This window comes from Lepus europaeus, chromosome 2 (assembly GCF_033115175.1).
Source record: "Lepus europaeus isolate LE1 chromosome 2, mLepTim1.pri, whole genome shotgun sequence".
Taxonomy (NCBI): domain Eukaryota; kingdom Metazoa; phylum Chordata; class Mammalia; order Lagomorpha; family Leporidae; genus Lepus; species Lepus europaeus.
Window position 1 is genome coordinate 113,286,596 of NC_084828.1, and position 24,420 is coordinate 113,311,015.

A 24,420-nucleotide genomic window follows, 5' to 3' on the forward strand; every position below is an offset into this window, starting at 1 on the left:
ATGCTACTTAGGTACAAGGTTTGATCATAATGGTGGGCTGAGAGGCATTGAAATGTTCACAAGTAGCCAGCATGTTGGAGAGTCTTCAGTACCAGGATGTCAGGTGAACATGGACATTGAAATCTTCGAGGCTATCAGAGAAATGCTGAGTAGATTGCTGAAGTTCAGGTGGAAGAGGACCACAAGAATTGGTCAAGGCAATAAATGGATGGTGGAGACCTCCAGAAGAGATGACTTTGCTGAATGATGATAGTGGAACAATATTCTGGAAGCAGCACTGAAAAGCATACAGGAAAAAGAAATATTTTTTCTTCTGTCCTGGTAAGTGAAAGAAAGGCAGTGGAAAAGGAGCTCAATCCTTTGGAAAGTGCACTAGAGGAGGTTGTGTTTAAGGAAAGGTGGGTGTCCATTAATGTGAAGTTTTGGATGAAACATTTTTGGAAAAGATTTAAAATAGCATCAAGGGACCTTCTTTTTTTTCTGCCAATGGCTATTTGAATATTTATAACATCATTAGTGGGCCATACAAAATTACCAACTTAAAGATTAGCCTGCTGTAGATTTATTGAATTTCCCAGGTGGTTGCCTCGGCAGGGCCAGCCCAAATGGTTTCATGGACCTTATATGGTCTGCAGGCCAGATGTTCCCCACCCCTGATTTAAAGCATAAGATAGTTAAAATAATGTTTCATAGGGGCTCTGTGGAGGAGGCAGGGGAGCCTAGGTGGGTGGGCAATCAGTAGAAAATAGCAAAGGTTCATCAGATAATTTGGATTGGGGGTTAGAATATCTCAGTGGTGGCCTGGTGTGGCAGGTTTAGGCATTGGTAGGGGTTTGGAAGCATTTGTGAATGCCGAGGAGGCTGATGTGTCAGCATAGCCTGACCGCATGGCTCATGTGATAGTCTGTGTGGTGGATCCAATGAACTGCCCTGGACATCAGAAGCACCCTTCAATGCCAGCTTGTACAGGTGTGAGTTAATAAAGCATAAGCCTCAGATTAAATTTGTGATTATTTGATATACACACATATACATGCATCCATGGATGTGTCTATGTATCTGGATATGTGTATGTATATATGTATACATGTGTGTGCATGTGTTCATCCTTGGTCTATTCCTGCTCTGCACCCAGCCCTTTCTCAAACAAATTGAAATCAGACTTCACAGGCACTTGTACTTTAGCTGGGAGCAGTTTGTTCACTGAAACATTTTTGTGCACTTTGGATCATTTGAAGTGAATGTGGCCATATTCATAGAACAGAGAAACTTTATTCATAAGAGTAAAAAAAATATGAAATTTCCCTAATAATGGGTTTATTTTGTCTGGGCATATCTATCCATTGTGTCCAGGTAGCCTGAATCTACACCGATCATGTTGCAATTCAGATGTATCATTAAGGTAATCATATTGGGTAATTTGGTTATGAAAAAGGAGATTAAATTATCTGTAACTTGTATAACATTTCCAATTTAAAATTGAAAGTATGATTCATACCCAAGTTGATTATTTCAATTCTATTTTCTTTTCTGCTGTGTTTGGTGCAGAAAACATCTGAATGGCTACTGCAAAGAATATGAACAATAAGTGTCCCTTTGAAGCAGAACCACTAGACTCACAGAGAATAATTAAGCCTAAATTTTCAAAGATGACTGCAGTTGGTACAGCCATGGATATAGAAACAGTCATTGTTCTCATATTCTCATGTACAAATTGAGCAATTGAGCATGCAAATTGCAAATTGAAAACTAAGCATGAATTGACAATGTCTGTATAAATGCACACCATTCACCATGTTCATTTGTGTACTTTAAATGTTGGTTTAATAAGATCAAGGCAATTGGCAACTCCTTTTTATTTCCTAGACTATTAGGATCCCAGAATTTCTAAGTTATTATTTGTTTGAAATACCTGCTAGTAAAGTTAACTTACTCAGTTTTTCTGGCTACAATGTAGGAAAGTCAGAGATCATAAATACTATATTTGAAGACCAAGTTTATGTTGCTTAAACTTATGGTTCTCTAAATTGGGCAAATTGGCTTGTGCAGTATATAAGCAGATTCAGAATTAAGTTTAGATTCAGAATGCACAAATATTAAGCTTTGTGGGTTTCAGAAAGAGCTGGAATAGAAAATATTTATTGAATATTTGCAATATTTAGACACTAGGTTTCCTTAGAATCATTTTACGTAATATATAGCTTTTTTGTTTAAAATATATTTTTTTAAAAACTGGTTTATATGTATTTCCAAAATTGATTTTCTTTTTAATGAATTTTCTCTTTAATAAATTGAAAGATCTATATTTGCTTTACTGATGATCTACTAATTTTATATTGTTATTTAAAAATAAATTTTTGTTCAAGTTAAATCATAATGGTATAGCTTTCCAATGTTTTTGTTAAAACTTAATCTTTCTTTGAATAAGAGAATGTTTACATGACAAATATTATCTCTCTCATTAACACAGCTTTCAGCCGGAAATGTGAGATTAAAGTTACTGAAGGAGCAGATTCAAGGTAAATAATTTGCCACTGTATTAGTAGATGCTAAAGATACAATTAATTTTTTTTCATTTGAATTACATTTATTATTAAAGTGCTGTAGTTGTTCATACAGTATAAACCATTCTAAACTCCAAAATGATGATAATTTGACTTTCAAAGTAAATTTTATTCAGGTTGATATTTCTGAGGGTGGGCTTATTTTCTGTCAAAAAATCTCATCCTAGAACATGATTATAGTAATTACATTGTCTTCAAAAGTTAGGACTTCTATAGCACTGTTACTTAAACTTCACTGATACAATCTTTTAACTAGGAAGATAATTTATCAGTATAAAGTTATTTGGAATTCACCTGTATGAAATTAAAAAATATTGAAAAATTACCTAATATTTTAAATTTTTAAGGAATAGCAAAAAAATTCAAATTTATAATAATTTTAAATTAATTGTTTTTCTGGAAGACAAATGCATTTAATAATTTAGTAGATTTCCAAAATTAAATATAATACAATATAAATAGATAAAATGTTATAAATGTTTAGAATTTATTCTTGGTTGATTTCAATTTGATTCAGAGATGGGAAAGAATGCCATAAGAATTCCATCAAGAGCATGGCCTTTAATATTCATGGTTCTGTATGTTCAGTTCAAGTGAGTTTTAAGTAGAATGGATATGGGTAAGGTGTGGCCCATGCTCATGGGACCTGGTGGGGACACCAATGGGCCCTGCATCCTACTTATAGATTAGACTTGGCTATATCTCATTTTTATAGGGCAAGAAATATTTAAACAATATTTGAGAATTTGGGTATGTAAATGCTTTTCATTGTTTTTTCAGTCAGAAAACTAAATATATTCTAAAGTGTTGTTCTGACATTTATATTTCTTCCAGAGTCAGAGAAAAATCCATCTATTTATAAAATGGCAAATTCTTCCAGAAGTGAAAAGCCCAAGATAAAAGGGAAAGTTTGCGGCCAGTGTGAGGACAAAGCTGCTCTACTAGTATGTACTAAGAATAAGTAATTGGCATAGAATTTTCAATGAGCTAGCACATCTCTCCCATCTTAATCTGCTTTAGCAATCTGATGCTTTTCCTCCATTATTGTTACATGAGTGAAATGTGCATGCTGCCAAGTAAGGCCAACATCTGTACTTCCTCAGTGAATTCAGTGAGTCTCATTCTGTCATTTTTGTTCAAGGAGATCACCTTACATCTTGTCCTTTCTCTTTTGGATCATGCATGTTGGTACACAAACATGTTGCAGTGTCTCCCATCTAAAACCAAATTTAAAACAAAAAGTTTCTCAACCTCCAGATCTCCTCTGCACCCTATTACAGTAATACTCTACTGAGGAATCGTTTGTTTGCTCCATTATTTGCTGAAATATAATTTACTTAGTGTGAAGTGGATTGATCTTAAATGTACGATTAAATACCTTTTGATAAATGTATACAGTATGTAGATTATTATCTGCAGCCCAGATAGTTCCCATTGTACCTCTTCTAGACACAAAGACAATTATTGTGATTTTTATCACCCTAGGTTTAGCAGAGCCTTCTCTTGAACTTTATATTGATGAAATGACATAATTTGTGTGTTTTGGGTTTTTTGCTCCATATGGAGATTGAACCATGTTATTGAATTTATCTATAGTGTGTTCATTTGTATTATTGAGTAATATTCTAGCCTATGTATATACTACTTTTGCATGTTGATTCACATATGGAATGCCATTTGGATTCTTTCAGTATTCTAAATATTTTTTTTTATTATGTGTTAGGCTACTCTGGGCATTTATGCAGGAGGTTTTTTTCTCTATCAAAGGATGTATATTTTTCTTCTGTTACAAATTTTGAAATGAAATTTAGAATAGAAAAGAATGATTTCTGACAACTCTGACTTTGCCTTGGGATCAATCTCTTGAGTATCTTTAGAAATTATTACAAAATACACATAATGTAAAGTTTAGCAACTTAGTAATTTTTAAGTGTATATACTTCAGTGCCATTAAGTATCATCCATGGAACTGTTTCTGTCTGGCAAAACTATGATTCTGTACCCATTAAACAATGACTCCCCATTTCTCCTGGCCCCTAGCCCCTAGAGACTACCATTTACTTTATCTCTATGGATTTGACTAAGTACCTCATATAAATGCAATCATACAGTAATGACCCTTTTGTCACTGATTTATGTTACTTAGCATAATGTTCTCAAGCTGCTTCTTCTTCTTCTTCTTCTTCTTCTTCTTTTTTTATTTGACAGGTAGAGTTATAGACAGAGAGAGAGAGAGAGAGAGAGAGAGAGAGAGAGAGAGAGAGAAAGGTCTTCCTTCCGTTGGTTCAATCCCCAAATGGCCTCTATGGCCAGAGCTGCGCCCATCCGAAGCCAGGAGCCAGGTGCTTCTTCCTGGTCTCCCATGTGGGTGCAGGAGCCCAAACATTTGGGCCATCCTCCACTGCCCTCCCAGGCCACAGCAGAGAGCTGTACCGGAAGAGGAGCAACCGGGACTAGAACCAGGCGCCCATATGGGATGCCGGCACCACAGGCAGAGGACTAACCAAGTGAGCCACGGTGCCAGCCCTGATTTCTTCCCTTTTAAAGACCAAATAAGTCATTGATACAGCTCATATATTGTTTACCTCTTGGTGGACACTTGGGTTGCTGGCTGTTGTGAGTTAATGCTCTGTGAACATGAGTGTACAAACATCTCTTTAGATCCTGCTGCCATTTCTTTGGACTATGTACCTGCAATTGAAATTGCTAGATTTCCATTTTCTTTTGAACTCTGTCCGTTGAGTTGTGGGTGTCCTCTGTCATCCAGCAACTGTTCCTGTCGAAGTCATCAGAGTTCTTCACATTCTTAAATACAATGTTCAATGTTTAGTTGTAATATGAAATTATTAGGAATACTTATTGCAATGTTTCTCTCCTTATCTATGATTTCCTTCATTTGGCTTCCTGTGGGACACTAAGCTCTCTCGGACTCATTTTACTTCCCTACCTGTTTCTTAGTCTCCCTTGCAGGTTTTCCAAATTTTTAATTGAGGCCTATTCTTAATCCACACTTATTCTCGAGGTAAATTTATACATTCTCTTGGTTTTGAAGACTGTTTCTCCATTGATGATTCCAAGTTCATATATCTAATCCATACCTTTCTTGTGTATGTACTTTTGACTCAAATACCTACTCAACACTTCTGTTGAATATCTAATAGGCATCTTAACTTACCATGTTCAAAATAAGGCCTCTAACAAATATTCTTCCTCTAGACTTGACCCATGTCCATGAAAGTTAACTCAAATGTTACCTTCCTGGAAAGTCCTTATAGCAAAAGCTAAGTTGCTCTCTAATTTTGTGAAGCTACTACATTCATCAACAATAATGTTATCATGCAATGTATGTTTGTTTATTTTCTACCTAGCTATAATGTAAACTTCTTAAGGTTAAAGGTTTAGTGTAGTTCACTGCTGTGTACTCACCACCTAAGGTTATGTTGCAATTCAGTAGGCACTCAACAAATAGTTGTTAGATTAATCATTTCTTTAAAACTCTTCCATAATATAGACTTTTACTTAATTTATGTATATTTTAATTTCAGCATTGAAGTTACCTCATTAAATTTTGCAATTAAAAATGCTATACATATATATTTCTATAAGAAACAGTTTACCTCTCAAAAATTTAATGACTCTAATATTTAGATTTGCTATAGTTTTAGCGAATTTAGCCATCATCCTTTCTGATTTAAGACTGTATTGCTAGCACATTTTTTAAAAAGATTTATTTATTTATTTGAAAGTTAGAGTTAAGCAGAGAGAGTGGAGGCAGAGGGGGGGGGGGTTTCCATCCCATGGTTCACTCCCCAGTTGGCCACAATGGCTTGGAGCTGTGCCAATCCGAAGCCAGGAGCCAGGAGCTTCTTTTGGGTTTCCCACGCAGATGCAGGGGCCCATGTTCTTGGGCCATCTTCTAGTGCTTTCCCAGGCCATAGCAGAGAGCTGGATTGGAAGTGGAGCAACCGGGTCTTGAACCGGTGCCCATATGGGATGCTGATGTTTCAGGCCAAGGCGTTAACCTGCTGTGGTACAGCAGGCACATTTAATGGAAGTTTTAACTGGGCTAAAATAGAATGCTATACACCTAATACATAACTAAAAGAATATTAAATCTAAAATCCTGACTTGGCACAGTGCTGGTATTGTTATATCATACTGCTTTCTTATTTGACACGATAGTTGATAATAAATTAAGGAAATTGAAACTATCCAGAAATATTTAAAATATAAATAAATGCTAATAGTCCTTGAGTTTGAAGTGAGAGCTATAAAGGGCGTTTGAATTATTGGTGTCCACTATTAATGATCTTAAAAAAAGGATTTGTGTAGGAGCTGTGAGACAGCATTTCTTGGGCATCCTATGCTGTGTTGAATTCATTTTAAAGGCAATGGAACTGAATAGCATGGCATAAGTAGCTAGGTATTGACCTAGACATAAAGGTTCGGTTTTTTTCTAGATAGATGGAAAATAAGAAGAAGGAAATTACACCCAGGATAAATGACATGTGACTTGGCTGGAAAGCAGACAGGAATGACAATGTGTATAGGGACTGAAGAGCTGGTTTGTCAGAAAACTATACAGAAGGCAGGATTTAGACCCTGAATGTTCTTGAAGAATTTCTCTAAGGTTTTAAGACAGGATGTTCTTTGAATTGAAATGAAATAATATTCCATGATAGTTGTCAAAACCCAATAAGAAACTGTTTAAAAATTTGAGATTTGAATATCAGTCTTACCTGTCAGTAACTATTTGATCTTTAGCAAGTGACTTCACCCTTCCATATGCCTTTTCTCATTTGTAAAATGGGTTAATAGGCATGGCAGTAGTCTATATCTCAAAAGTTATTGAGGATGACGACTTAATGCTCACAAAGTATTCAGCATTGTGTTGAGGATGTAGAAAAGAGATAATCAATTGTGTATTTCTGTGAATACATTTTCTTACAACCTGAAGAATTCACATACACCTAAGAGTATATTGATAGAAAGATGAAGCCCACAACTTCCAAATATATTATTTTTAAAAGAAATCTCCATCAGTTTATGCTGTTTCTTGATGACAAAAGTAAGGTGTTGAGTTTAAATATAACATATTAATTTGGCAATTGTAGATACTTTAATACAACTCAAATGGATTCTGAAGACCTCATAGAGCTCTCCTGGCATTCATCAAATTAACACTATCCTTGGGAAAGCTGCGCTTGGGCATTCCATCATTGAAGAAGCATCTGTGGTGGAATGGAGTCCACTTTTAGACTGTTTCTGCCAGTTATACAAACTTCCTAAGCATATTTTCCAGTTGGGGGTCATTTTCACCCACTTTAAATCCAAATGTGCTTGTATAACAAAATATATATGCTTACTCTGGAACTCTTGCTTTGACCTTCCAGTCTGCAAACACCTCTTTGGCTACTGTCATTAAAAGTCTGCTGTGGGTAAATACTTGGCTTAGAATCATATTCTGAAACTGATTTTCAGTAGTACTACCTTGTATTATAAAAACAGTGCCCCAAACTTAACAATAAATTTGTTAAAATTTTAGCCAATACATTAGGCATAATACATTGAAATCAATATTAATAGTCCTGTCATATTTTTTATGTGAAATTATACTTTTCATTGAATTTTCACTTAAAATTATAAATTTAGGGTAAAGTTTTCATCATTTCTCCAAGAGACTGAAGCTCTTGAAACTAGAACTAAAAGTGTAGAACTAATTCCTCTGTTAGGAATTATGTTTATTTTTCTTCTTAAATAAAAACTCAGTTGTGAATAGCTAATCACATTTGAAAAATATTATTTAAACCTGATCACTCATTTGACATATTCCATTATTTTACTGCAGATATCATCAGGAGTTTCCACCAAATCATTAGTACTGCAATTAATGATTAGGGATTGATCTAATGAGTGGCAGTGTATGTCATGATTTAGTCTGAGATTTGAGCCAAAGTGTGCATTAGAAATCTTAGTTCCTCCACTACTAGCTTGTATGACTGTGGGGAAATTCTCGATCATTGTGTCCCTTTTTATCTGAAAGAGGTACAATAATCATTCTTACCTGATAGGTGCTGTGATAATTAGATGAGAGGAAATATGTGAAGCCCCCCTGCCCCAACAGTCCATAAGTGCTCACTAAATGTTGTGGATATTTCTATTATTTTATTCCAGTCACCTTTTAACGTTTCTTATTAGTTATGCTCATATACAATTTTCTACTCATTTAATCTCTTTTCTAGTATTATCTTAATTATTTTATTGTTAATAGACTTGACTACATTAATGTAGGTAACCATGTCATCATATGGGGACTTTAAATGTCATTTTAAACCATTAATGCACTTAAAAACTCTTAAGAGTTTAGTCTACTTGTCCATGTCAAATATGAGAAGTCTTCAGAACATTCATGGAAACACCATATCATGAGAAAACTACACGGATCACGAAATTTTTTGCACCGAGATAAACATACTTTTTCATTTCATTTCATTTCATTTTTCCATGAACTCTTTGAAGTGCCCTCATGGAATATAGCGCCTTGTCATTCAAAAGGTGTCTGCAGGGCAGCACCATGAACACTTCTTGGGAGCTTGTTAGAGGGCTGGGTCTCAGGTCCCATTCCAGTCCTGCTGCAACCGAAATCCCAGGTGACTCCTATGTCCGTTACAGTTGATGTGTCATTCGATTGCACGGTTCTGTTGTATATTGGCTAGCACAAATGCAGAAGAGCTTCTCTGACTTTTTGCTAGTGTCACCCAGCCGGTTTATCTTTATTATTCCATGGTAAGGGGATAGGGAGAGGGGTGGGAATGATGGTGGGAACTCTGAGAGGAAGTGAAAGGATCAGTGGAACTCTGAGCCTCTTGACATACACACTTGGACTCCATCTCTCCAAGCAGCGTGGCTTTCTTGTGCTATGGGTCATTCCCTATCTGTGCCAAAATAAAGAAAATTGTGGATCTTAGCCATTTACGCTGTAGACTGAAGCTGGAGTATGACAGCAAGGTAGTCATTTCACTTGTAACAAAAATTCCATTTTCTTTTCTCTTGATTTTGGGTTCTGCTTGGCACCATCCTAGGCACAGGTTCATCGCATTCTTCAATTTATGCATACATTTTTAAAGTTACATTTTAGCATTGCAGAGATTTGGAAGGCAAATGTAAACTTGCCCATAATCATTTTCCCAGTGATAAACATCGCTGATGCTGTGATGCAGTTCCATCCAGTGTTGTTCTTGTATTTTCTTTCTTTTGAGTACCTTTCTGAGAATACTTTTAAAAAATCATACTTTGAGAATCATCACTCAAAAAGAGTGCCTTTTAAGGAAGTGTATTTGCATTTTTTTGAGGCAAATAGTTTAAGTATTATTTGAAACAGATTGTGCCATGTAAATTTATACAGGAATCTAAAAGAACTCATAAAAATGACCCACAGATAATGCTATTTAGTTTTTATGTGTTGTCTCATGATTTATTAAAAAATTGTTTATCCATACACTAATGTAACACATATATCTGAATCCTACCTTGCAGCTGTTTCATTAATATTGATATGAGATTAAGTATTGCTTGCCTCATGGTTAAATCCTAACAATTGAATATGAGATTTTTGAGAACTTCTAAATTCTGATGATATAAAAGCTTTTGAGAACTTCTAAATTCTGATGATATAAAAGTAGGTAATTGGAGAAACAAATGTGAGAAAGCGAAACATTTATGCTTTCAGTTTCCCAAAATCATACTATTATTAAACTTTGTTTTACACCTATCTTTTAAGGTTTGCCTTGAATGTGGGGAAGATTATTGTTCAGGATGCTTTGCTAAAATTCACCAGAAGGGGGCACTGAAGCTCCACAGAACAACTCTTCTGCAGGTATGACTTTTCTAAAATGCTATACTTGCCATGTGTTTATAAAATGTTTAAACATAAAGACATTTAAAACATGTTTAATGATCTAGAATCCAGGATGGTTTATAATAATTTCTAAAATTCTACTATATGTACAATCTTGACATATATCTTAAAATCACTTTACTGATCACTAATCTGGATATCTGGATTCTATTTGGCTATTTAGACTTTTTTTTTTTTTTTTTTTTTTTTGACAGGCAGAGTTAGACAGTGAGAGAGACAGAGAGAAAGGTCTTCTTTTTCTGCTGTTTCATCCCACAAATGGCTGCCATGGCCAGCGCGCTGCGCCAATCCGAAGCCAGGGGCCAGTTACTGAAACATTTTGCCTGATTACTGTCTTTAGATTATGCATTCCATCTATGAGCTTGACATTTAAGAATTATATGGTATTTTCATCTATTGTTGTTTTAAATGAACATGTGGTTTAAGTATTCTTATCTAGTTTATAAATAGAAATTTCTCATGTTTTCTTCTAATGTTTATTTTAAAAATTTGTCTGTTAGTTATCCTGGCTCGTTGTCATTTAAATAAGCTTGCACCTCAGGTTTCTACATTTCCTTCTACATTTCAGGACCCTGTACTCATTCTTATATAGTCACTTTTTTTTTTCTTTAATGACTAAGCTCAAACCATGTCAGATTGCTTTAAAATTCTAATAGTTAAACAAGAAATAGGATAGGGACGAGGCATTACACATGTTTCATCTAATGATCCATTGATTCATCATAGATTCCATTCATGTTGGAGGAATTTGCTCAACAAAGATTTATCAAGCGCCTTCTAGGAAAGCAGGTGGCCTGTTCTGGGTGGGCAGTGGCAGATTCATAATGCCAGGACCCTGCCCTTTACGACCTGGAGATAAAAGTGAGAACCAGAGACCTTGTGGAGTGGGTTATGGGTTTTAATATTGACTGGTAGCCATAGGGCAGGAGGTGATCAGATCTGTATTTTGAAAGACTCCTGGTCACTGTTATATGTGACAGCAATATAAACACTGGTAGCTCTCAAAGGTCCTGATGACCTGAGTTACAGTAACTGCAAAACAGAAAATAGACCTGACTCATATTAACCTAAGTCAGTTTTGAGTGGCCATTCAATGATTAGAGCAGAAATAATGGAGGGAAAACAAAAAGACTACCTGCCACTTTCTTCCCTTGGGCTGTGATAATCAGACAGTTCTAATAAATAAAAATAAAAATACAATTAAAATTAAAGTACAATAAAAATAAAATTAAAAAGAAAATAAAATACAGAATTGCTAGTATATAAATAATACAGAATTTAACAAAAGGGACTGCACTTTGAGAGTAAACAGTAAAATTATCCCACTATGAAGTCATATTAGGAATTTCTTCATTCAGTGGTTTGTTCAACACATTCACTTAAACTTTTTATTTATTTATTTATTTATTTATTTGAGAGGTAGAGTTGCAGACAGTGAGAGGGAGAGACAGAGAGAAAGGTCTTCCATCTGTTGGTTCATTCCCCAGATGGCCGCAACAGCTGGAGCTGTGCTGATCCGAAGCCAGGAGCCAGGAGCTTCTGGGTCTCCCACTTGGGTGCAGGGGCCCAAAGACTTGGGCCATCTTCCACGGCCTTCCCAGGCAACAGCAGAGAGCCAGACTGGAAGAGGAACAGCCAGGACTAGAATAGGCACCCACATGGGATGCTGGCACCACAGGCAGAGTTTCAGAGAGAGAGACAGAGAGGGAGATCCTTCATCCACTCTGCCTGCAACAGCCAGGTCTGGGCTGGAGTGAAGCAAGTAAGCTGAAACAACTTGGGGTCTCTCACATGGGTGGCAGAGGCCATCCTCTGTGCCTTGGCAAGGAGCTGGATCTGAAATGGAGTAGCCAGGACTCAAAACACTGTGCTACAATGCCAGCCCTCGGAGTGTGTTTTCTAAACATTGACCATTCATGTTGCATATTACTGTCATTAAAGTAGATATATCCCATATCTTAACATAGAAGAGTAGGATCTCTGTAAACTAGAATCTTATAAAATTCTAAATATAGAATTAATTGAGGAAGTAGGAATATATTTATTGTGTAAATATATTTTATAATAAATTTGTATGCTATTATTTCTTGTGTATAATTTCCTTTAGGTTACATGAAATTTGGGCAAAACCTTTTTGGCAATCTCTAAAGTATTCTTTCATTTTTTATATATAATTAACTAATTGTGCATATTTATGATGCTTCATTTACATATCACCTCTATCACATTGCCACTTTCATTTTCTTTTTTTCCCCCTTTTATTTCTGTGTGTGTTTGTGTGTGTGATAACATTTAAGATTCTGCTAGCATCATATTTTCTAATTTTGATTTTAGGGGTGGGAAGGTTGGTAAGACATAAAGAGTAAAACTATTTAAGTCACTACTGAGTCTCAAACTATAGAAGACAATGCTTCTACAAGTTAGTGTAAATGAATTTCATAGCATGTCGAGGAGCCATGGATCTTGATAGATCCCTTCTAATTCAAGGGTTCTTTTCTGTATGTAAAGTTAAGACTGAAGAATGAGAAAGAACCACACTCTTCCATGAACATCTTACTCCTTTGTATTGCCCTCAGATCTGCAGAGACCAAAGTTGTCACTTGGTGATCTGAGTGGCAGAGTCCTGGCTCATGCATTGCCTCCTATTGAAGGGGAATCCTGAGGTTGAAACTTAGCAAAAAGCATGTGCAGCCTACCTGTCCTGGAAGCTAAACGCACACTCCTGTTAAGGTTTTCTTATGAAACATCATTTCACCTACTGAAGGTGCTAAGGAGTGAGAGACTTTTAGAGAGACATTTTCCATCCAGATAACTGAATTAAATCTTTCAATTTATTTGTTAAACAAAATTTTATTTTATTTATTTTTTTTTAAAAAAGATTTACTTATTTATTTGAAAGGGTTCCAGAGAAAGAGGGAGAGACACAGAGAGAGATCTTCTGTCCACTGATCCACTCCTGAAATGGCTTCCAGGTCTCTCATGTGGGTGCAGGGGCCCAAGCACCTGGCCCAGCATCTGCTGCTTCCCCAGTCCATTATAAGGGAGCTGGATGGGAAATAGAGCAGCTGGGACTTGAACTGGCATCGGCTTTACACACTATGGCACAACACCAGCCCCTACACAAAAACTTTAAATGAAAAAGATGTCTCCCCCCCACCCCACCACCAGATTCCACATGTAAGTGAGGTCAAGCAGAATCTTTCTGTTTCTGCTTGAATTATTTTTGCTTGCTTTTTTCATAGTATGCATTCTCACGAATTTTTTGAAGAACTGTAGTATTTGTATATCAAAATTTTATGCTATATACCTTAAATATATAATAATCAACAAATGCCCAGATGGATAAATTTTTTTGAAGGAAAAATTTTCAAAACCTGTTACATACTCCCTCCCATCTTAGTAAGCAGAGCACAGTGAGAGTGGTCTCACTGTTAGTGACTAATGTCCATTCTTATGACCACCTGCTGTTAGAACACTTAGAAAGAGGCCTTGAAAGGCTGATGTCGTCCATAACTGTACATCTTGCTCTAAGGGATTTGCTCTTCTGGTTAGTGCTTCATTTTTCTCCTGTATCTTTCTCTGCCATCTAGTCTTGGTTTTAATCACTCATTCCTTTAACTAGCTGCCATTTTTTTATTTCTAACCTCCAATGTTCTTTTTTTCCCTCAGTCATCTTGCTGTTTTCTTCATTTTTTTGAATCATTTCCTCCCAACTTTCTCAGTAAATTAAGATTCTTATTGTTGTTGAGCCTATGATTGTTTTGTTAATCTTCAGAATAATCCAGTGTTTTGAAATCCTAGCTAGCCATTTTGGGTAACATCACATGTATGTGGATGATGCTAGTAGGACCAGGCTTAAACACTGCACATATACATATTGTAGGTGTGACGTTGTCCCACCTAGATCCTCATCTTTAGATCTGAGATTCTCATTCCTTACTGCATGGAGAGTTGCCTGCTGATGCGTCAGAATTGAAACTCTGCCTCAGTAATTTCACTTTCACAAAGGGGATTGCTGCTGTTTCTTAAGTTACACTCCCTTCCTGGAGTTAGCCTGTGTCCAATTTGTAATCTAGCGGAGGATCCAAATTCCAGCAGCCCTCTTACCTCAATGTGGAACAACCTGGATGGGCCATGATAGCTCCTCTGTGATTGACAATTACATTGAAATTTACCTTTTCTTCTCTTGGCTTGGTCCTCCTTATTTACTTACCCCTGGGTGTTCTCAGAACACTTTTTGCTAAGTCTCAAGCAGACCAATAACGACATTGACTTCCAAGGAAATCTGATTCACAACAGTATGGATTGAGAGTGAAATTGTATTTAATTGCTGGACTAATTTTAGAGTACACCAGAATTTATGTATGTTTAGTACATGACTTCTCTTTATTAGCTATTCAAATTCAGAACCAACTGAGCAACAGGTATTAGATCAGAAGGTGGAAATCAATGAATCAACTTTATTATTTAAACAATTGAAATTGGTGATTATGGCATGGATATTGAGAAAAATTCAACTTCCTGATACTTCTTTGAATTAAATCCCACCCCCTGGCCCTGCCCTGCCCCGCATTGCAGACATTTCATTTGTTAGGGAAGATCCTACTCAAAAGATTACTCTATGTCTATGTTGCAAAGCTTCCCTCTCTGGGCAGGCAGCTTTGAAGACAGAATCCAGAAGGGACAGAATCGAGCATGCTCAGTTCCTTCTCCTAGTGTCACCAATAAGATAGACCCAGCTTCCTGATGATGTACACCCTGAGGGGCATCAACTGATGGCTCCAGTACTTGGCTCCCAGCCCCCCCCCCCCCCAACTTAGGAGAACCGAATTGAGATCTAGGATCCTTGCTTCAGCCTGACCCAGTCCTGGCTGATGTGGGCATTTGGGGAGTGAACAAGAGGTTGAGGGATCTCACTCTGTGTCTCTCTGTCTCTTGAATAAAATGAAAATAAGTAAAGATTTAAAAAGAGAATTATGCGGATGGCGAGTAATTATTCCCCCAAGAGAATTGTCATTACTTTACATGATTTTAAAGTTCAGGTTTTATAAATAAATAATATTTGTATTTATTTATTTATATAATATATAATATATAATATATTTATTTATTAAATAAATAATATTTATGAATATTATAGAAAAATAGAAATTGAATATTTGTAAATATTAGTTAATATACACTTAGGAAAAATATTTAAATCTGTATAAGCAATTGAATGTTTCCATTTAAAACCTATTTCTTCAATGTGAAAACAATGCTTATTCCTCACCCTACAGGTTTGTGTTCACTGACCTCTAGTATGATTATCACTTTACATTTCCTCTGTTGAAGAATTTCCAAAACTGTATTGCTATTGATTACTTACTCATTCCTGTTTCCTGATAAATTTCAAATCTTGTAAGAAGCACTGTTTCTATATTGTTCATCGTTCAATTCCAAATGCTTGTACCTGTCCTATATAACTTAAGTTTTAAATGCATGAAAATATGAATGAGTCCCTAGAGATAAAATCAATTCCCTAACAAAACTTAAAACTATAGTTTAGATTTCAAAATTAATTTTTCTCAGATTTTTGAAGGCCAAAGTGTTAATTAAAAAAATACATGAACTGACAATGTTTTACATTTCTGTGAAAGGTTAACAAAAGCTTTTCTTCTTAAGTGTGAGAATATGACCTTTAGTTAACTTTCTAGCTCTGGGAAACAGATAAAAGTGGTAAAGTCAACTATGTTCCTAGACAACATACTTGATCTGTGCTTTGCAAATTACATCTAAACAGGGAGTGCGGTATATACAGTAAGCTGTATCTCATTGAGTGCAGTGAGTTTTGTAATTGGCCCATCTACTGTGGGCTCTGGAGTCTGTGAACTGAGAATTGCCTCTGCCAGATAATAAAGCTGCTAAGCTAGGTATACCTCTCACCTATCTGGACTGTACTTCTGTCTGAACTTCTGCAAGACTCCTAACAGTGCTTGCCTGCTGCCAAACAGTTATCCCTGTCCTTATCTTTCTGAATAGGCCGATACCAAGAATGTTTTGATTAAAGTCTTGAGAGACTGAAAGTTTATTTAATTCAGGCAGACTCCTTGGAGAGCTTTGCATTTAAGTTTTCAATTATTCAGAATTTCATAAAATAGAATGATGGGATACACACAAGATATATGAAAAATTCTTGTCATGGAGTCATCGACAAGATTTTTAAAAATAAAAATAACAATTTAGATACAATTTGTATAAGTACAATTCATTTAAAATGTACAATTTAAATGAATTTTGGGATATTCACAGATATATACATTACTACCATGATTACTTTTCTTTTTTAAAGTTTATTTATTTGAAAGGCACAGTGACAGGGAGAAAGGGATATTCAGAGACATCCTGCATCCACTGGTTTACTTCCCAAATTCCCACAACAGCCAGAGCTGGGCCAGGCAGCATCCAAGAGCCAGAAATTTGATCTGGGTCTCCCATGTGGGTGGCAGAGACATCATTTGCTGCCTCCCAGGTTTTTTAGCAGGAAGGTGGATCAGAAGCACAAAGGGGGGTGGGGGCTCTGTGGCATAGCAGGTAAAACCTCAGCCTGCAGTGCTGGCATCCCATATGGTCGCCGGTTTGTGTCCTGGATGCTCCTCTTCTGATCCAGCTCTCTGCTATGGCCTGGGAAGCAGTGGAGGATGGCCCAAGTCCTTGGGCCCCTGCACTCATGTGAGAGACCCAGAGGAAGCACATGTCTCCTGGCTTCGGATCAGCTCAGCTCCAGCAGGATGGAGGAGCTCTCTCTCTGCCTGTCCTCTCTCTGTGTGGCTCTGACTTTCAAGTAAATAAATAAACCTTAAAAAAAAAAAAAAGAAGTACAAACCAGGCCTTACAATGTAGGTTCTTGGTGGCCCAGTCAGCTGTTCTACAATGCTTACCACAACGCAATTAATTGTAGAAGACTTGTGGGGCTGGCGCCATGACTCAATTGGCTAATCCTCTGCCTGTGGCGCCGGCATCCCATATGGGCACTGGGTTCTAGTCCTGGTTGCTCCTCTTCCAGTCCAGCTCTCTGCTGTGGCCCGGGAGTGCAGTGGAGGATGGCCCAAGTGCTTGGGCGCCTACACCCGTGTGGGAGACCAGGAGGAAGCATCTAGCTCCTGGCTTCAGATCGGCGCAGCGCCGGCCGTGGCGGCCATTTGGGTGTGAACCAACGGAAGGAAGACCTTTCTCTCTGTCTCTTTCTCTCACTGTCTAACTCTGTCAAAAAAAAAAAAAATTGTAGAATTGTTTCAACTAAAAAAAAAAAAATTTCCACAGGGCTGGCATTGTGGCACGGTGGACTGAGTTGCCAGCCACATGTGATGCCAGTATCCCATAGCACAATTGCCAGTTCAAGACCTGACTGCTGGGCTTCTGATCCAGCTTCCTGGTTAGGGCTCCTGGGAAGTCAGTGGAAGATGGCCCAAGTGCTTGGATCCCAGTCATCCATGGGGGAGACCTGGGTAGAGTTCCTGGTGTCTGGCTTTGGCATGACCCAGACCTGGCTGTTGAGACCATTTGAGGAATCAGCGAAGTGTTGGAAAAACCAAAATGGTTTAGGGAATACAATGCAGAAATAAGTGACAGATAGAGTCACTGATACAGTAGAGAGGGTAACTGCAGTATAACGATTTAATGCAGACATGGCCTGAATCAATGTCCAAATGAGAAGTGGGTATTTCTGTGCTGTTTAGGCTAAGGGAATCTTTAAAATGACACTCATATATGCAAGCTCAGAGCCTTGCATGGCTGTTGTGAGGACCAGATTAAATTACAACAGTGAAAACATATTCTGCTCATAGCAGGTGCTCCATACATTAGCTTTTATTAGTTAGGATGTAACATTAGTAGAAATTCAGTCCTGTTCCTGCAAACAGAGTGCTATTAATGAGTCTAAAGAATTAAATCAAATGTTGCTTTTGTTATTTAGGCTGTCCTATTTTTTAAATGATTTTGAAGTATAATTTATATACAGAACTACAAAAATATAGTATATGGATATATGTATATACCTGTGATATCATCATGATAATGAATATATCTGCTTCCTTCAGAATTTAGTTTCCTGTGCCCCTTGTGTTTGTGTGTGTGTGTGTGTGTGTGAGATAAGAACTCTTAACATGGACCTGGAAGATTTCATGCTAAGTGAAATAAGTAAATCACAGAAGAACTGCATGATTTCATTTAGTAGTTATCTAAATTTCAAAACTCATTGAAGTAGAAAATAGAATACTGGTTACTAATGGAAGGGGTAAGGGAAAATGAGGAAATGTTATTCAACAGGTATAAAATTTAAGTTAACAAGATGAACAAGTTCTTGAGATCTTCTGTACAACATAGTGCCAAGAGTTAACAATGCAGTGTAGTACACTTAGCATTGCTTCCAAAAGCGTTATAGTAGATTATATTTTTGAAGGTTATTTTTAAAAAGAACAACAAGAATAGTGATGAGTACTTGGCTTACTGGTCAAGAAGCTGGCTAAGACTCCCACGATGAATATTGGAGTGCGTAATTTCAGTTCCTGGCTCTGCTTCTGACTCCAGCTTCCTGTTAAGGTGGACCCTAGAAGACAGCAACAGTGGCTCAAGTGATTGGATTCCTGCCACCCAAGTGGGAGTCCTGGGTTGAATTTTGGCTCAGCTGGCCAAGCCCCTCCTATTGCAAGCACTGGGGAATAAACTAGTAGATGGGAACTCTTACTTTTTCTCTGCTTCTCAAGTAAATTGTTACCATTTTTTTTTAAACTGAAATAAATTTTAGAGCTAGATTTAGCAAATATATTTTCTTTTTTTTAAAGATTTATTTTATTTATTTGAAAGACAGAGTTACAGAGAGAGGTAGAGAGAGAAAGAGAGGTCTTCCACCCGCTGGTTCACTCCCCAGACGGCCGGAACTACGCAGATCCGAAGCCAGGAGCCAGGAGTTTCTTCCAGGTCTTCCACGTGGGTGCAGGGCCCAAGGACTTGGGCCATCTTCCACTGTTTTCCCAGGCCATAGCAGAGAGCTGGATCAGAAGAGGAGCACCCAGAACTATAACCAGCGCCCATATGGGATGCCTGCACTTCAGGCCAGAGCTTTAACCCACTGCACCACAGCGACGGCCCCTCAAATATATTTTCAAAATTTTTATTTATTTGTTTTCATTTTATTTGTGAGGCAGAGAGAGAGAGAGAGAGAGAGAGAGAGAGAGAGAGAGAAATGTCTGCAATAGCCAAGGCTGGGCCATGCTGAAGCCAGAAGCTCAGAATTCAATCCTTGTCACCACACTTTGGTGGTAGGGATTCAAGGTAGCCATCATCTGCTACCTCCCAGAGTACACATTAGCAAGAAGCTGGTTGGAAAGCAAAGTAGTCAGTACTCCAAACAGTTCCCCCAGTTTCAGATGCAGATGGCCCAAGTTGTGACTTAGTCAATTTGCCGAATGTCTACCCCAAAGGTATATTTAAAAGTAAAGACTTTCTCCTTCTCCAAAGTAGAGGATAATGTAATCTTTTTTTTTTGGGGGGGGGGGGAATTTAAATATCATTAGTCTAGCCAAATGTCTGAACATTTAATCACAGTAATGCTGGAAGTTTGAGGAACCTATAGTTTGTAGATGTTATCTATGTTATTTATTGATTTTGTTATGGATTCTGGAAGTTTTTATAGAGCTTTATTTGTTGCATTTTTTTCCATTGGTCATTATGGGTTAAAAATAGTCCAAGTGTGACATAACAGCAACACAACACTTCAAAACCAAATATGATGAATTATTAATTACTGTTTGTTAGTGAGTTTATTGTGCTATGCCTGTTATTCAAATCATTGCATATAAAATCACTTGTTTCTCATGTAGCTCAAATATGAGTAATTGCTGAAAGCAGCTAACTCATCTGGATGCATTATACATGTAATATTCATTGAAAATAATAGTGAGTACTTGCTAAGATAATTAATATAGTGCATAATTATATGGCATCAAACCTACAAATAGCAAGATTGCAGGTGTGAATTACCTGTTATTTTTTTGTTTCTGTTTTGGTTCACTTTTAAGATTACTTGTATTTTAGCGTTATAATTATATTTGAAAGGCACAATTTATTTAGACTTAAGTCACTTGTTATTTTTCTGGATACTGATAGTATACATTTTTGACAATGTTAATTTTTGAGTTATTATATTTATATGCTGTCACATTTAATCTTAAAATATTTTAACCAGGGCAGATTTATTTTATTTTATTATTTTCACATTACTTTGTGACAATACTAAATATTGAATACAGATTAGTTTCGTTTGACACCTTTATCTAGTGAATAATAAATGGCATTTATAATCAAGGGCATGTGTCCAGGTCCTTGCTAATTCTTACTATCTTTTTAAGTTTCAAGATAAATAATAATACATACATCTTTGATTACTAAAACCTGACAGAAATCAGACCTATGTAGAAGTAAATCTAAGTGTCTTTTAAGTTCTGCTTAGAGTTATATGTGCTGAAATAAGCAATAAACTTCAGCTAAGAGAATTTCACATTTTCAGGCATTGATTTGTATTTAGCTTGCAATAAGTGTGATAAGTAGTATTTTTATGACATTGATATTTTTGTACAGCTCATACAGATATCATATCTGTTTTTAGAAATATGATGAATACAGCAGGATTTAAAGACATGATTTGGCTATGAGTTTCCCACTGCAATTTCTTTCCACCCTATAAATATTCTATTTTCTCTTATTTCTTCTCATATTTATAAGGGGAATGTCTCCTCAATTTCCAGTTTTCTATGTGGAAATACCTGTCCTTTGCCGTGCCAACTAACATGGTTAACTTTTTCTTTTGGTCTCACAGTAGATGAAACTTGTGATCAAATCATTTGTGGATATCTTTTTATGGAATTTTCATAGAGAATTCGTAACTGGCTATAATAAAGCCCATTTTTAGAGAATAAATTAGCTTTGAGTACCTGTAAAGATGAATTCATCAGAAAAGCAAAATAATAGTTTTCTCTTTGAGGATATATTTTAATATTGTAGAAGAATTGAAGATAATTTTTATCTTTTTCTTCCTTGTTTAATGAACGAGGAAGTTCAAATTTTTCTATTTTTATGGGTAAATTGCTTTTTATTCGCAAAGATATTTTCACTGCATGATAACTGAATAGGACTTTTGTGTCCTGTTGTAAACCCATACTAATATAAGAAATCTATCTACTCGTTGTAACTAGTATTTCTTCTTTACTTTGTAGTTCCCAACTCAGAGAGGTTCAGCCTGATTTCTTACTGTTAGTAACTGGATTCTTATATTACTATAATATAATGTATTTCATGCTATGAATACATTAACAAACATAAATATATGAACAAATATAAAACAATCTGTAAAGTTTTTTTTGGATAAACAAATCTTGAGCAAATATTTTGATGACTTTTAGTAAAAAAAGTTTCTTTTAGTAGAAATTAAGTATAATTCTTTCAAATACATGCATTGTTGTCCTAATGCAATATATGATTATTGAAAAACTTTCCATTCTGGAAAATCACCCACCTAATGAACAGTGCTTAAGGAAAAATTACGGCTATGTGAAGTCTCACTCAAATCATATGACACTATTGTAACCGGAGCCTTTCATTGCTTCAAAACAGTAATATTTTGGAAAAGAAAAACTAGATAATCAATAAAACTCTAGAGTCATACTGACATCATTTCCCAGTTTACCGATTGCATCTGAAATAATTTCCATAAAAATAACCAGAACAAACTATACTGGGAAGTGGAAATATATTTCCAATATGAGCAGGGAATGTTTTCTTAAATGCCAGGATTTCTGAAAAATAAAGAATAAAAAAAGAATTGCATGTACACACACATACAGCAACACACACTACACATACACACACATGCCTGATGAGAGGTCTTCAAAAAGTTCATGACAATGTGTATATATTAGGAAAAAATGTGCATGAATTTAAAAATATTTTTGCAATAAATAAACTGTCAATTCCATTTTCCACTAGCTTTTTGAAGACCTTTTGTACATTTAAAAAATCACATTAGTATATAACTTGATCCTGCTAAAAACATTTTGTAGTAAAGTATTCTAAGACTGAACCGTGACCGGTGCCGCGGCTCAATAGGCTAATCCTCCACCTGCAGTGCCGGCACACTGGGTTATAGTCCTGGTCGGGGCGCTGGATTCTGTCCTGGTTGCCCCTCTTCCAGGCCAGCTCTCTGCTGTGGCCCGGGAGTGCAGTGGAGGATGGCCCAAGTGCTTGGGCCCTGCACCCCATGGGAGACCAGGAGAAGCACCTGGCTCCTGCCTTCAGATCACCGTGGTGCGCCGGCTGCCAATGGTAAAGGAAGACCTTTCTCTCTGTCTCTCTCTCTTACTGTCCACTCTGCCTGTCAAAAAATTAAAAAAAAACAATAAAAAAATTAAAAAAAAAGACTGAACCAGATCCAAAAATCATTGCAACCAATGGGCTTGATGTTTTTGTGTTATGTTGTAATACATTTTTTTTTTTCTTTTTAGGTATTCATTAGTACATCTCTGTCTCTACTTCTGTTTCTATTTGTCTAAAAAATTCAAATTAAATAAGAGAACTGAAGAGTTTAGAGGGTTTTTTTATTTTTTAATGCAAAACAGTAGTTGCATTATATGTAAAATTTTGCAACTGGAAAATCCATGAATGTCAACTGTATGAGAGATGTTACTACTTTTTTTTTTCTCTTTGAATCTATTGAGATAACATAGATCTAAACTATGTGTGGATTTCTTTCACCTGAAACTTCTAGTCTTTTTTTTTTTTTTTTTTTTGACAGGCAGAGTGGACAGTGAGACAGAGAGAGACAGAGAGAAAGGTCTTCCTTTTGCCGTTGGTTCACCCTCCAATGGCTGCCGCGGCCGGCGCGCTGCAGCGAGCGCACCACGCTGATCCGATAGCAGGAGCCAGGTGCTTCTCCTGGTCTCCCATGGGGTGCAGGGCCCAAGCACTTGGGCCATCCTCCACTGCACTCCCTGGCCACAGCAGAGAGCTGGCCTGGAAGAGGGGCAACCGGGACAGAATCCGATGCCCCGACCGGGACTAGAACCCGGTGTGCCGGCGCCGCAAGGTGGAGGATTAGCCTGTTGAGCCACGGTGCCAGCCTGAAACTTCTAGTCTTATAAGGAAGCATGCCTATGTCAACATAATGAGCAATTTAATCAATATTTATTGGTGGATAGCTAGGGCTTTGGGTGATGCTGGTTGAAATGAGTTTTGACAGGCTGATGCAACCATAGAGTATATGATTTTTCTAACTAAACTAAAACTTTTACTCTTGGACCTTAACTTCTACAAGGTGCCATCCACTCCAAAATGCTATAAAATATCAACCCTCTTTACTTTGATTAATGATACATTGTCAGAGTGATGAATTCTTTCAGAGTGTAACTTGAAAGATAATATCATCCTAGGGAGAAAAAAAAAGGTTCAGGTGAGAATTTAGAACAGTTACTAGATGAAATCCTACCATCACACTGTGTAGTGAAGGATGTGGGACAATCTGGAAATGCTGGCAGTAAATCACATTCTTTGGCTCTAGTTTTAGCTTCTATACTACAAAGAGAGATATTTACTGTGTGCCCTGAAGGCTGTTTTGGTTTGATTTTAAAACATTTTTAGCATGCATTACAGTTGCCAGGTAATTTTACACATTTCTAGTTCTATTCTCTTGCTATTGCTATATATTTACTACTATTATATTTAAATTTTATATTCAGAAAGTGAAAAGAAAATCATCTTTAAGTTGTTTTAAAGTTTTAAAATATTTTATTAAAATGTGGTTCAGTGTTATTTTGTACAATTTGGGACATGCTCAATCGGACTTGCCCTGAATGATGGAGTTAGAAATGTGCCAGGGGATTCCAATACAATCCCATCAAGATTGCATGT

At 36.6% G+C, this 24,420-nt stretch overlaps 1 protein-coding gene across 2 annotated transcripts in view; it reads left to right on the top strand.

Moving 5' to 3' along the window:
* Nucleotides 1–24,420, top strand: part of ZBBX (zinc finger B-box domain containing) — a 129,064-nt gene that overhangs the window by 10,982 nt on the left and 93,662 nt on the right. For both annotated transcript variants that reach the window (XM_062178089.1, XM_062178096.1), the window contains exons 4-6: nucleotides 2,471–2,519; nucleotides 3,399–3,508; nucleotides 10,345–10,440. In XM_062178089.1, coding sequence (XP_062034073.1) covers nucleotides 2,471–2,519; nucleotides 3,399–3,508; nucleotides 10,345–10,440 — 255 coding nt within the window. The remainder of the gene's footprint in view (nucleotides 1–2,470; nucleotides 2,520–3,398; nucleotides 3,509–10,344; nucleotides 10,441–24,420) is intronic.